The sequence below is a fragment of the Lissotriton helveticus genome, chromosome 9 (genome assembly GCF_964261635.1).
Source record: "Lissotriton helveticus chromosome 9, aLisHel1.1, whole genome shotgun sequence".
Lineage (NCBI taxonomy): Eukaryota > Metazoa > Chordata > Amphibia > Caudata > Salamandridae > Lissotriton > Lissotriton helveticus.
Window position 1 is genome coordinate 142,133,904 of NC_136070.1, and position 15,695 is coordinate 142,149,598.

The 15,695-nt window shown below is 44.5% G+C and overlaps 1 protein-coding gene across 1 annotated transcript in view; it reads right to left on the minus strand.

Annotated features, from left to right (window-relative positions):
* Positions 1-15,695, minus strand: part of TYRO3 (TYRO3 protein tyrosine kinase) — a 395,592-nt gene that overhangs the window by 57,990 nt on the left and 321,907 nt on the right. The window contains exon 16 of the mRNA XM_078659652.1: positions 9,769-9,878. Coding sequence (XP_078515778.1) covers positions 9,769-9,878 — 110 coding nt within the window. The remainder of the gene's footprint in view (positions 1-9,768; positions 9,879-15,695) is intronic.

The window sequence follows — 15,695 nt, forward strand, 5'->3', positions numbered from 1 at the left end:
TTCGGACTTGGAGCACACACCCCAAATGCAGATATGCGGAACTCGTGGAGAGTAACATCTTGTTGGGTTGGAGGGGCAGGAGGGTACTGGACAGGAGCAAGGGAGTTTTCTTTTAAAGAGCAAACTCGGTCTCCGTTCGTTCGTCACTTGGATAGTTCCGGGGTTCGGGCACACACATCAGAGGCAGATATGCGGCACAGGAGAGATTAACATTTTGCTGAGTTAAAGGGCATCGGGGTGGCACATGATCGGAGGCGGTTATCTGTAAAAGAGTAGAATCGGTCTCCGTTTGTTCGTCTTGCAGATTCTGGTGGTTTCTGGGTTTGAGCACACACCCCAGATGCAGATATGCGGCACTCTTCGAAAGTAACATCTTGCAGGGTTGGAGGGGGCATGAAGATACAGGGCAGAAGGGAGGACGGTCACCTTTAAAAGAGCAGAATCGGGCTCTGTATGTTCGTCTTGCACATTCGGATAGCTCGGGATCCGGAAACACACCTCATGTGCAAATATGTGGCACTCTTGTTAGGGGCAGGAGGGTGCATGCGAGTTGGAAGGAAGGCTGCCTTTAAAATAACAGAATAGGGCTCCCTTTTTTCGCCCGGCACATTCGGAGAGTTTCGTGGTTCGGGCACACACACTATTAGATGACAACATGTGTGTTGGGTACAGGAGGGTACAGCAGAGAAGGGAGGGGTGTTGTTTGTAAATCAGCAGCATCGGGCTCTTTTTATTCGTCTTGCACATTCGGACAGATCCGGGGTTTGAACACACACCCGGACATATTCCTGGACGGTTGTTTTTGAAAGAGCAGAATCTACCTGTGTTTTCGTCGTTTTGCCAGTTCGGATAGTTTCAGTTATCGGGCGCACACCTGGGAGCAGATGCTTAGTGAGTAACCTTCTTGCCTGGGATCGAGGTAGGTGAGGCATAACATTTAGGAGCAGAATCGGGCTCCGTTTTCCACCAATTGCAAATTCAGACGGGTTCAAGGACTAGGACACGTTCACAAGTAGCACTGTCTTTCTACAATGTCGGTGTTACACACACATGCTTTGCAGTCTTGTTGGGGCGCAGGGCAGGGTAGTCCTGGTTCTGCTGTGAGGTGGCAAAGGGTGCTTACAGAGAATGAGGAGGTGTGAGCACGAACAATTGTCTTGTATTAAGGATTGGTTCTCTTTTTGATGCAAAAGTGTTGTTTGGCCACAATTTCCACTCTCCACTTGCTATACCAGCCAGCTCGGTCATGGAGGTCATGGGACCAGACCGGCAGTATCCCAACAGACCCCCCCATCCCCCGCACATGTGAGGGTATCAGCCCATGAGCTAACCATAGGGTTTTATAGCCAACATGGGTAATACGGATCTCGCAACTCACAGAGATGAGGTGATCTGTGAGGCACATGTAAGGGTGGCAGCTTGGAACGCAAGGAGCAGGTCGATTTTTTGGCTGAATGGGACAGTGTGGGGCGAATTCGGATATCCCGCCTCCTATCGGTGTTCCTCCCCCAAGTCCGTGTACAGAAGTACGAACCTACTTGGGTCTCATAGTGTGACCTGGGGAGATGTAGGCAGGAGGAGGTTTGGGGCAGAGCAGGGCGCTGGCCGTGCTTTGGTCCGTCTGCACGTGCCGGCAGTGTGGGAGGGAAGCAGCCATTTCACATCCCACAGCTGCTTTGTCTGGGATTTGCACGGCTGGGTTGTGATGGGGTACCCCCACCCCTCCTGGCGCTCGGATCAGACGGGTCACAGGGGCAAGAGGAGGTTGTGGATACGAGAATGGGTGGAGGGTGGGGATCCCCTGGCATTTGAAGCAGAAACAGGCACTCTGCGGCAGGCAGTCATCTTCAAAAATGCAGCAGTTTTTCACTGTTGGCGTTCTCCTGGGGCTGGGATCAGACTGGTCACAAGGGCAAGAGGAGGTTGTGGATACGAGAATGGGTGGAGGGTGGGGTTCCCCTGGCATTTGAAGCAGTAACGGACACTCTGCGGCAGGCAGCCATCTTGGAAAATGCAGAAGTTTTTCACTGTTGGCATTTTATACACGAGCGTCCTTGCTCTGTGCTCTTGCCTGGGCTGTGAGTGAGTGAGTGAGTGAGTGAGTGTGAGTGTGTGTGAGTGTGTGTGTGTGTAAATGCAAAAGGTCTGGCATTTGCGAGAGATTAAGCTATTGGCATTGTAAATGACAATGCCATATATTTATCTGTTTTCAAAACCAACCCATAAATAAAAAGTTTGTCATTTACAATGCCAATAGCTCTAACTTTTTCGAAGGCGAGACCTATTGTATTGTAAATGCTGGTTATCAGAATGCAGCGGGCGATCTCATTCTGTGAGAACCTGCTCTGGGTTTATTCAGTACAATGCGTATTGCAAAGTTTGTTTATGACTAGTGAATAAACTTAGCTCACTGTGCTGCCTCGTCACCAACATGCCTATCCTAAAACAGTAAGTAAAGGTTTTGGCAAGAGGCCACTGCAGCTTGCGCCACAGAATAGCCCCTGCCATGCTACCAACGATAGTAATGACAACTACTAACTATCACACTCCTACAAGTGTGACAATTCAGACTATTTCAGGCCCCAAAACCTATAAGAATGGCTTGGCCGGCAAGTAATCGTCATTCAAATGTATATTTATTTAATAATTACCTATTGTTGTGAGCTCCTCCAAAGTCGCCAGACAGCACCACCTTGTGGCAGCTGTCACAAGCACCAGTGCTGAGAATTACGTGCCGGTGCCGAGCAACGGAAACCACTGGCTCAAATTAAGCACTGTAGTGTGTTACCCTTGCGTGAGCCAGTTGTCAAAAATAAAAAGGTCTGTCCGGAAGTAAGGTGCCTCAGCGAGCTGACAGAGGTGAGAGGTCTGTGAAAGGGTTAAATGAGTACGCGAGCTGTGAAATACCTTAATTTGCAGCGAGCTGTGCTCTTTGGAAGGTCTGCTAGCGAGTGAAGTGCTGTTGGAGGGAACGGGTGAGTAGTAGTCTCTGTTTATAACTGCATATTTGAGGGAAGCTTGAACTGCTGCAAACTGCACTGGTTCTCTGTGCCCATGCCGCACCGGTTCTCCCAGTGAAGAAAGCTTGCACTGCTGATGCACGTACTTACCAGTACTAGGGAGGCAAAGGAAGCCAGCACTGATGCTGCCCATGCCGTACTGGTCCCAGGCCTGCCAACTCATACAGTGCCACTCGACATCGCCACTCTTTACACAGTCTCCTGGCAACCTAACATAGAGTGGGTTTCCAGCTCATGTTTGGAGCCTTGGTAAAGTTAAGTTATATTTACAGGTTTCAAAACCTCCCAGGTCATGAGAGGGAACGTTGTTGGGGAAAGTAGAGGTGACTGCCTTCACTAGTGATGGTCATAAAGACCGGCCCTCCTCATAATGGCTACCCCCAAAATGTCCCTCTATAGCATGGGTACACACAAAACATTTTCCCAGGGACCAAAAAGTATGGTGTGTAATTTGACCGAGGGCTTAATTGATGGCAATAGGGTGATGTTTGGGAAGGGATTGGCGGTAAGGTGGGTGTGAAGGAAGCAAAGAATATACATCTAGTAGCTGAAGTGCAGAATATGAAACTTGAAAACCTGGCATTAATCCCAGCTTCCCCACTTTACCAAACTGTGTGATCCGAGGCAATTGTTTTTTGAGCCAGGTTACCCAGCAAGGGCAGTACAGAATCGAATAACATTCTTATGACTCAGGATGGCTATCAAAGGCTGGTACATGATCACACAACATCAATCACGTGAGCCAAGCTGCCCACAAGAGCCCATGTGTATTAATATAAAAGTGCCCCATGCCGTACTTCCTGTTTGCAAAGCTGCCGTACTTCTTCTGTGCCAAGCTTTGAACTCCCAAAACTACAGTTCATAAGCCTTGAACATAAAAAAAATCATCAGAGAACATGCATGTTTGTTCAGAGGCAGGGGAAAGGAAAAAGTATGACAAAAAACATTATCCAGCCCACTTGATCATCTGAGTAGCCACGTCCTAGACCCCTTGTTTTAGTATGGAGGTGCCCAACGTTGGTCGTTGATGGACTGATGCATGCCAGATTTTCAGGATACCTTAGACCTACTTAAATCAGTGTCTTGTGTAGGTGTGGAAGGGCCAGATCCCTGCCTACTTTGTAAATGAGCTTCATTTATATTTATTTTAAGTAAATATAGCTTAGGTAGATACCCCGACAATCTGGTAATGATCGAGCCTTAAAGAACCTAGGCAAGATGCCCAGGATGTAAATTACTGCCCTTTACATCCAATCTATGTACCTTTAGCCCTTGTGGATATCCTTAAAATGGGGCATGTTTTTGTCTTCTAGGGTCGGTGTTGAACACTTCTTTACTCTAGCAAGAAAAAGGAGCCAAACTACAAAATCCAGAGTAATGTGACGCCCCAAAAAACATTGCTATCCAGGAGACCTTTGTTTTTCTCTAAATCACAAGGGAAGTTATCAATCATAGAGAAAAATATCTTGGCACCAAAACAGACAGTTCTGAGTCCGGATGCTCCAAAGAACTGAAAACTAAAGATATGTCAAAGTCCAGCCAGTGAGAGATGGTTCAGTGTCTCTTTCACTGTACCTGCCTCCTTAGTGTGTCTTCCTCCAAAGCTCTCGCTGGAGAGAGAAAGCAGCGGGCACTGGTGGCACAGGCTCTGCAGCCTTCATTGGTGAGTTACAGATGCCATCCTGATGGCTGCAGACAGCATTAAAGCGTGGTTGCCTCTGCCCACCATGTCCCACGGTACTGCTTCCTCATCTAGATTTACTTCCAGGGTTGTGAAAGCAAAATGCATTTACTGTCAGAGATGCCCCTGTGGGCTTGGGGCAGTAATGGAAAGGAGATGAATTGGTCTCCAAGCAGATTTCACAAGGATGCCTGCATTCCCTCCTTGCTCATTTAATCATCCAGCGTCTCACTGGAAGGAGGCAGCAAATCAGCGGCAAAACCTAATAAATACTGCACCGGTGACAATATGAGCCCGAAGGGGGTCCCTACAGGTAACCTGGCGGTCGTAGCAGTATGGAACCCTTCAGGAGCAGTATGCACCACGTCAGCCAACGTGGGAGTATGAACACAGCACACGATGCAAGCTGTGGGGCTGTTCCAGGAAGGGAAGCATCTCCAGCAGACCTGCCAAGATGTGCAAAATTGTCACCATCTAAGATGGGGACGGTGCTTTGTGCCGTGCACAGGCTGAGGCACTTTAAACTCACCGCCTCCTCCTTCAACACCATTAAACCTAAGATATCGAGGCTGCTGCCGATGGCCTTGGGCGATTGCAGACCCCATTATAGTTATCTGCTTCTTTAAGCCTCAGGACAATTAGCACTAAACCTGCTCTCTGCAGGGATTTACAGCTAATTGTGTGCACACCGCGTGATATCGGGTCCTCTTTGGGTGACCACGTGGAGGAAGCTGAAATGTGACACGGAGGTAATATGTAAGCTGAAGGGTCTGCTGCAGTGGGTCTGCTCTGCTGGCACATCACTGACAGACCTGTGTGGCCCTTCCAAGCAGCAAACATAATGCACGACTCTCCTGAGGTTTGGGGCTTTGGGCAACATGATTCGGAGGGAGGAAATGGAACTCATGCTCCCTCATCCAGCCTCATTCACTCACAAGCCCTTTCTCTCTGATTGTGTGACTGGTACATCTTGTTACCCCGGGGAATGGGGCGGATTTGACCATGCACTCCACTCCTGACGCGGACACGCTGTTATTTCTGTGCATATCATGTGCTGTTCCACAATACTGGTGCCAGCCTTAACAATGTGCCACCAACAGAGCCTGCATGGTGCAACACAGGAAGTATTATGTAAATTCACGAAAGATGCCAACCTACAGTATGGAGAGAAGGAACACGGCGCAGGCCTCAGACGCATGAAATGTAAATGTAAATGTAAATGTAAATGTACAGGAATTTATATAGCGCAAATCACCAAGCGGTTTCTAAGCGCTTGCTTAGGGAACCCGTCCTGGTATTCCCCTGTGAGATAACCCCGGCAGGGTATCCGCAAGGTGAAAGCCAGGCATCCTGCCGCGAGGGGCCGTTGTGGAGATTAAGCAAGCTATTGCCCAGAGTCGCAGAGTGTGAACTCGTGATTCGAATAGGCACCGGAGCGAGAATTGTCGAGTCCATGGACATTTTAGGACTCAAGACCCCGCCGAGCCGGGAATTGAACCCTGGTCCGGGGCTGACCTCTGCTTCCAGGTCTGCCTCCTCTAACCAGTGAGCCACACTTCTCCACGAAGTGAAGTGGTGAAGTGGTAGAGTCACCTTGTAATCTGTGGGCCGGCCCGGCGGGGCCTCGCTCACTGCCCCCCCCCCACACCCGTCACCCCCCCTTCCCAGACATATCAGTTTATGTCCACATCTTGCTGACGTGGAACGTGCCTAACCCGTTCAATCGAGGCCCTCAGCCCCCCCACAATCTCAAACCCCACTACCAAGATACACATAGCCCTGGTTTAGAGACAGAAGGCCGCAGTTTACTATATTTCCTAATATGACAAGACAATGACTGTTTCAGCTCTTAGAAGCAGAACTCAACCGACCTGGGCCCAGGCTGAATATGCCGCGCGCAGGGGGCAAGGTTGCAGGCTCTAGGCTTCCCATGTGACAGCCCTCTCATGGCCGTGCAGTCTCTATCTGGGCTGCAAGGGCGGTGCCTGCTTGGTGGCCACCCCCTGCATGCTTCGCCTCTCCTGGTGTCCCTGCATTTACGTATCCGCAGGCCCACAGTAACCTTCAGTGCTTCTTCCCTGCGACTTTCATTGGCCATTGTCCCTTGGCCTTTTGTCTACCTGGCCCACAATTCTCTGGCCATCATTGGCCAGTTCAAAGGTCCCTGGCTAATCTGGTGGCATGACTGTGGCCCCCTGGCCCACCCTAGCGGTCTGCGCTTCTCCCACAGCCGCATCCCTCCAATCCCCAGGGGTCCGCTGCCTCTTCTACTGGTGGGCACCGGACTGTTGGATCGCTGCTTTGCGGTGCTCCATGAACATATGCGTAGACTGGTGAACCTCCGATGGCAATCTTCCAACCAAAGCCCGCGCTAGGCATAGGCAGTGTGGACAACTGCGCGGGGCACCGCACTCACTCACCAAGATGGGGCCCCCACACTATATGTTACAGCACACCAGGTCTTTTGTGCCCCATCCTCATCTACTTGAGAGTAAGGTGTCTCATTGCAATTGTGCCCCCAGAGGAAGAAGGGGGGACCTCCTCTGAGCCTCGCTGCTATGGTGTAGGGAGATCTAGGGGGAAGGAGGTCCCTCCTCTAGTCCCAGTTACAAGGGGACACATTCTGCAGGATTTATGATCTTTCCTCTTGTTGAAGAGGTGCAACAGTTTGTAGCACCCACATCCCCAGAGCCACACTCCTTCAACAGAGGATGAGGAGGGTTAGGAGAGGATGTGGCCCAACGAGTAGCGCAGTCGTCCTTGAAGCTGGGGAATCGGGCTTGAATCTCGGCAGGGACGCTCAACATCCTATGATTCTGGGTAAATCACTTAATCTCCCCGTGCCTAGTAAAAAAATGTGTCCATGTGTAAAGCAACTGGTGTCCATGTAAAGCGCTCTGATACCTTCGGGTCGAGTTTGTGCTACATAAAACTTTTAAAAAACAGATTTCCCCAAAAAGTGCCTATGGCTCACTCATTCTATTTCTCCTTCCGAGATCTCACTCTGTGCGACTTCAATCAACTGCTCTAGGCCCTGAGAGTAAAGAAGGATGCCCCTGTGTGTAATGCCACATGCCAGTCAACAATATATGGAATGGGATGCAGGTCAGGGTAAATACCAGCAGCTCAGATGAATTCAAGCATTTTATCCAGCATTTCTGTGCTGTTTGCTGTGCTAAAACATGGTATTTTGGCATCCCAACTGCGCACAAATTCTAATGAGATGTGAAGTGTTTGCAGGGGTAGTAAGTGGTGTATAAATAAAATTTACAATGACAATAGCCTGCAGTGTATGACAGGACAGTTTCAGTTAATAGGTCTCCTGGGTCCAGGTAGCCTTGAGTCATACAAAAGACCTACCCTGCCACATTAAGGAGAATCGCACTCTCTCTACTCAGCCCCCCAATTCTCAAGGACCCATCTCTTAGGTCAAGCACTCACAGCTTTAGAACACTACTTGCATCACAAGTTCTACGCGTGAGCAAGAAAACCCACAGACGTTCACGAACCACATTCACAAACACACAACACATCTCTCACTTCTCTTACAAGGAGACACCGCCAACAGTAAACCTGACTCCAAGCAGAAGGGTAGAGCTAGAAACAGACAAAATATGAAACCACTTCCCATGTAAACAGAACAATGGCACCAAAGGACACGCCAGCAAAAGCTGTACTCTTTCATACAGCACTATTCATGAAAACTGCACTTTGGTACACAACATTCAATATGCTATGCCACTTTCAAATCGCAGCCTGGTTCATTCACTGCTCTTTGCACACAGTAGACAACCCACACAAACCAACATCATATGAAAACAAACTGCATAAAGGCACTGAGCTGTCTGTACGTTATACAATTTTAAGTAACATGCATAACCAGATACTCTTCTACAGCCAAAACACTAACAGTGGGCACTAATAATCAACGAAAGAGAAAGACATGCATTTGTCACTATGCAATGTGAAAAGTATGGAGGGGACAGAGAACACGTCAGCGCCAATGCAGGTTTCCGAAAGAGGAAAGAAGGGAAGGGTGAAGAATAGGACAACACCAAGGGAGGAATTTCACAGCCTCAGAGAGGTCACGGGAATGGAGAAAATGGCAACATCAAGGCAGCCACTGCACTGCCTCAGAAAGATGGAGAGGGTGGATAACATGCCAACACTAAGGCAGCCACTCCATTGCCTCAGAAACATGGAAGGGTAGAGAACCAGCCAACAAAAAAGGCAGCCACTCCCCTGCCACAGAGGACTGAAGGATGGGGGAGAACATGCCAGCACTAAAAGAGGTTCTCCACTACCTCAAAAACAGGAAGGATGGAAATGGGAGAAGAACATGCCAACACCAAGGCGGCCACTCTACAGCCTCAGAGAGATGAAAGATGCAGGAGTGGAGAACATGATGACATCAAGGAAGATTCACCAGTTTTACTCCTGGCACGTCTCTTTAGGGCATGGGATGCAGTAGAATAAGAACAGATAGAAATGGAAACCCTACCAAGAAACTGGGAAGGGATACAGTGAAAAAGACCAAATGGGGAGACAGCGCAAATGGAAAGGGACCAAGACCCAATCACGAGGAAGCCAGGTTTGTTGTTATCATGAAAGAGACCACTACAACAGGGAGTTGTAAAAGTCATGAGTAGTACTTTGATTGTGTAAAAACGTAGATACATCAGGTTGCTAGTAATTTAGGTCCATGGAGTAGCTTACATTCATACCGGTTACACTACGAATAGGTAAATAATACATATTGTTACTTAAATGTAACTTTGTCTGAATCATGTATCATTTATAAATGACACATGCCCACTATGCCTTATACTAGAAGCAGCATTTGGTTGATGTAAACACTGAACAGAAATACTGCAGTTCTCTCCATATTTTAGAAAGATGCATTAGATACTACTCAACTCTGTAGATGGGCAATTAAATCTTCACTCATACAGAGACCATTGGTATAGAGAAAATAACTTCAGTATTGACCCATTAACAGTACATAATATTCTCAATTTCACCCATATATACAGCCCACCCACAGTCAGTAGTACTGAGTGGACTTACATGCAGTTGCGCGAAGCAAGGTCTCGATGTATGAAGTTTTTTGAGCTCAGGTACTCCATTCCACTTGAGATCTCAACCATGAACCTGATCAGTGTCTGGATGGGCACCGTCTGGAAGGGAAAAAAGTCACAACTGAGGAAAAGTTACAAAAGAAACTCCCAAAGAGAGTCATTGTATTCTCCAAGAAGTTATAAACCAGGTGTGTCCAACCTAGGTCTACTAGGGAGGGATCCATGTCAGCTTTTCAGAACAACATGACTTTGTAAATGAGTTCCATCTACATTAATTCTATGTAAATTTGTCTTATGAAGATGATATGACAATCTGGCATGGATGCGCCCATCCTGGACTTAAGTCGGGCACCCCTGCTAAAAACTGTGCACCCATTCAAAATACAAGTGGGCTGAACTATTTTTAAAGTTTGCTAAATGTACTTGCAAACAGCATTATATTTTAATGCCCAGATTTATGTCCTTCACATAAGAGAGTGCAGTTTAACAAATTGGAGTGCTGTGTTGAGCGAAGGGCAGAAAATAACCATCACCAGATTGATCAAAAGTCGCCTGCAGTTGACTACATCAGCAGGGCTCCCTTTAAAGCTGGCTGTTCTGACTGCCACAGAGCCTCACGCTGCAGAAAACTGAGTTTGTGTTCTCTGGCACTGGTTTGAACTGGAGGTACACCATCCATTCCAAATTCCTTCGTGCAGAGATCAGCACAAGGGTCAGACTTGTAGGATGTGTGTTTTGGGATAAGTCACACTACATTTAGGTATATTAGGCAATATACTGCTTAATCCCTTGCTCATCCCTACTTTTCTTTGCCATTAGTATTTGGGGCAAAGCCAAATCTTGCTATTTGAATACATTTGACTTTGGACCAAAATCTAAGGTACAATTAGCTGAGGTGAGTCGCAAAGGAGTTCCATTTATGATGGTGCTGGGTTTAATAGCGTCATCCCGCCAGTGAAATACAGCAGTAACACACTTAGATAGAAGTACACTTTGCTGACCATACAATGGAAACTCTACACATTGTAGAAAATGGCTTGGGCCACCATCATAATGCGTCAAAACAAGAATCGTACATTGTTTTGCACTACTACTCGAACATTAGCGTGAAAATTGATTAGTTAGCATTGGTGAACATACTAACACATTTAGGAAAAGGTTGTGAGATGTTCTCAGATGCACCACCTTCGAAGGACACACAGCAAAAATCAACGTTTTTACTCCCTCTAGGCTGGTCAATATGTGACAAGGAAACCTTCAAGTTGATACAGAATGCCTGTTCCAGCAGCTAGGAAGACGTAAACTCAAATACTCCTCCATATACGAGAAGATCAAGATCTCAAGTGGGCAACACAGCACTCACAGCAACAATGTTCTCAAGCTCGAGACAACAAATTAAAGACGACGACAAGAATCTGACATAAGTCCCCATACACCACTTAACAACACCCATACATAGGTACCCAATTCAAATGTCATCTAGAGGCAGGCCGCTATATGATTGCCCTAAACGCTGAGAGCAGGGCAGTAGCAAATTTTCTTGAAAGTCCAGAGTCAAGTGGCAACACGAATTCCAGACAACATACAAAGCCATAGGAGGCAATCTAGTGGCAAACATGCCCACTACAAATACCAAACCCTTACTATATGCACCACGACCATCCACCTTCTCCACTGTCTGACCAATAGTAATTCTACAGTTTCCACACAGTGGAAGACTCTTCTCTTTTTCTAATTCCCAACCAGAACCAACTTTCCATCAATGGGCACGTCTGCCATCAGTTAATAGCCATTTAAGCTCTTTTTGCAGCTCACAGAATCATACAATGGATGTGTTTCAAGATCCTTGTTCTTGTGAATGCGGTTTGTCTTTTTAAAAATATATTTGAATATGTGTGCAAGGTCTTTTGTCACTGGACAATTTTGCTCTTACTTTTATGATTTATTGATAATTTGTTCACAAGAAATTTGGTTAACAAAAGATTTTTTTCTAGATAATGATTTAGTCTACTGTTGCCATGTCACTCCTTCACCTAGAGGCCGCACGGTTTGGTGGGGAGGGATATGCTATCCATTATATTGAGGTCCTCTTTTAGCTGGAAAGACACACAACTGATAGCCATTTTACCATATGCTAAGGTTATCAATTCTTTATGGAATAAGACGACCTTTCATATGAATCCATACTGCACAATGTCTAATGCAGTTCCACAGTTAATTTTGCACTCTGCAAAACGCACAAGCCGCTTAACTAAAATTGCTAGCTTAGTTCCCCAAATCAGTTGTAAACATGGCAAGAGATTTTATTACGAGAATTACATTTCTAGCTTATAGGAAAGTAGGATCTTTCTAATCAAATGTCATTTGGGCACCTAGGTTGTTCACTTTCTCTAATAACAAGTGTTGTGATCCCTCTATCCCCGCGTTAACTTGGGCCTTGGAGTAAAATATGGCTGTAAAAAATGGGAGATTTGGTCATTCAAAAATCAACTATTTTACCTGGCAAAGAGGTCTGCAGCATTCATTGATTGATTGCTAATCTCATTACAAAGTTCCTGGCACCTCTACTTCAGTAAACTTTACGCACCAACCACTACTAACCTTCCTAGCCCGAGATTGATTTTAGCTACACTGACTTCTTGCCAACTTGAGTTCACTCAGGAAGAAATTATCATTATTTTTTAACTTAACAATAGTAGAGCTCAGGGCCTGGATGGTATTCCTGCTTGCCTTGTCAAAGCGGTTTCTTCTTTATTGGCCGAAATCCTGAAGCCCTTATTTGATTACTGCCTGAAAGCAGATGTAATTCCGCATTCCTGGCAAGGTAGTAACATTAACCCTCTTTATAAAAATGGAGATCGTAATCTCCTGAAACGTTATCGCCCAATTGCACCTCTGGACGTTACATGGAAGAGTTTTGCAATTGAAAAATCAGGATTTCGTAAGGCATGCTCCACAACAAAAACCATTGTGTGTCTGTATATGCTGAGTGAGAAGTATGTTAAAATTAAAAAAAATAAGGTTTACATGGCAGATGTAGACTTCAGCAGTGCCTTTGTTATACTCACACTTTGGCACAAACTGATTAAATTTGGCCCGTATGAGTTGTTACGCCTGTTGATGTCTCTTCATTCAGAAAATTGGTTTAACATACATTTGGGCACTGGTAATGAATATTCTGATAAAATACATGTAAATAATGATTTAAAATAGGGCGGTACACTGGCCCCTTGTTATTTTTCTTATACTTATCTGATTTACCATCCTTACTCAGTAAAATTGTTACTAATCCCCCAAAATTAGAATCGAAGGACGTTTGTACCCTCCTGTATGCTGATGACTTGGTTTTAAAGTCTCTTACCCCGACTGGTTTGCAGAATCATCTTGATATTTAACCTCTTTTGCATTCACTCACAATCTCTTAGTTAATGAGTGAAAATCTAAACTCATGATAATGGGTGCAAGAGTTCTTAAATCACTGCAGCTTTCTTTAATTTAATGGAGGTAAATTAGAGTTTGTAAAAGAGTTTACCGACCTGGAGGAGAGTACTTCTAACCATCTTTTGTGGGCTCATCAAGATAAATTTCAGTTCTCTAAAATAAATTCTATTGGCATTGGCATTCTGAAATATTTTAATGCACAGGCTAAGAGAAATATGCAGTCACTTTCAAAGGCTTATGTATCAAATGTACCTCCTGTAGCTCTGTATGGTATAGAGGCAAGATTGATGTGTCCCTTATACGTACCTCTACTGAATCTGACTTGTGTAAGGGATATCTTGGCATTACTAATTCCAGCTTGATTGAATTGATTTGTCTAGAGTTGGGCTTGACTGGGATAAATTATGGAGCCTATTGCTAGGTTATTCAACATTTATTTTAACTGTTTTGCAGCCTGGAAACTTTGTTGAAAAGACTGTATGAAGAGAACTTTCAAGGAATAGGAATGGGACTTATACATTTAATACAATTTATTCTTATATCTCGAAACAGATTGATTTGAACTGTGACGAGGTGTTGTGTAGGAATAGTAGTATTTTGAAATATTGTTTAAAAAAGCTCGCTAAGATAAACAGTTTTCTGGATAATTTGAACAATTTCTTAAAGACAAAAAGTTTGCAATTGAGCTGTTGTTTTGCAAGGTGTGGTGTGATGCAATTTTACCCGAAGGCTAATATATGTCTCTTTGTACAAAGAATGTTAATGAAATTTATGTTTGGTCAACTACCGATCGGAGATAAAACATGAATTAAAAAGGAGAAGTCCTGTTTTCTTCCAGATTGTTAATATGTAGTGCCAAGAAACAGGATATGAATCATGTTTTATTTTTCTGTCCAGGTCTCTTACATCTACAAAGAAAATTCATTCGACCAGTTATTTCTAAATATTTAATTGGAACACACGAGGAAGCACTTTATTTATTGTTAAATCCACTTAAGGTGATTTCTGCTATTGCCTGCTGAAATTATTCTGATTTTTTCTTTAATTGTAATTAAGCTGCTAATATTTGTTGTAGATACGTTTAGCGATTATTGATTCATATTGATGTATTTAATTCTATGTAACATTTTGATCTTGTGTTATATTTATGTTTTTATAAGTCTTGCATTTGGTTTTAGGTGTCTTCTGTGGAAGCACCTTTTTAGAAAAAATAAATAAATATATTTCAATTTCATGGATATGTTTCAGTATGAAATCCTTTGTACAGACATAGGGTCCCTCAAAGGTTTACAAGGCAGACCCTGCAACATTTTGGTACTCATTCTACAAGTGTGTTCTACTCTGTAAATTAATGTCTATTCCACTGGAACAAACACTGGAAATGGTCAAAGCCCAATAGCTTAGATGACTAATGCATAGGAAGAAAAAACTCTACAATTTTAAACAGAGGTGAAATTGACCAAGTAGGTCCAAATAGGGACACCATCATATACATTTTCAATAGGTCTCACCTCTTTGTTTATTTGTAAAAGGGAGGACTTTTATTACAATGACACCTGAAACTACTCAGTTAATGTTGCTTTGTGGATTCTCATTCCCCATTTAAAAGAGAAGCTAGAGGATCTACTTGACTAGCCCTCACTAGCCTGAATACACATGCAGAACCTAGATTAAGCTTTGCTGGAAGGAAATTAGGTGTTTACCAACACCAAGAACTTCCTCCAAAATGTATACAATGCAGCATAAGTTGATGAGGGATATATATACCAGTCGTGTAAGGGCCCCTTTCTGAGTTACAAACACAAGCTGCAGGGGAGGGAACAATAATGAAAGAGAGGGTCTTTAAGAACTGGGATAATCAGGGACTTTGGGACAATTAAGCTATTGGAAGATTTCACACAGTGAAGAAAGAATTTTCTAAATTATACAGGAAGGAATAAAACACTGGAATGCTGGTGCTGAGGGCATGTACAAGCCATAATGGCCATCTGCCAATATTTAAAGGAGCACCCAGCCTGCAGTGCTTTAATTAAACGTTCCCAACAATTATAAACCAGCAATGTGTAAAAGATGCATGTTTTTGCTTTTGCACATGCCAAAAGAGAATGGGAGGCGATTACCTGAAGTTACCACTAAGCAATATTTAATGGTCAAAAGTATGTCTCTCGGGCCGGGGGGTAATGGTGCTGGCAAAACTCCGGAATTAATCATATAAAAATGTTACATTATACACTTGGGAATACATTTTAAACCGTAGAATGAGTTGTGTGTTTGCTAAAATTATTACATAACCGACAATGCACTTGGATTAGTAATAAATGGATTCAGGAAAGTAGTAAAAGGCTGTATTTTATCCTTTCTACTGATGATACTTTGACTTTCTGCCTGTTAATCACTTTTTATATAAATTAGTTCAGCCAGAAGAATTCTGTATGTCACTGATAAATTGGTGAGTATATTTGTGTGCTTAAGTTT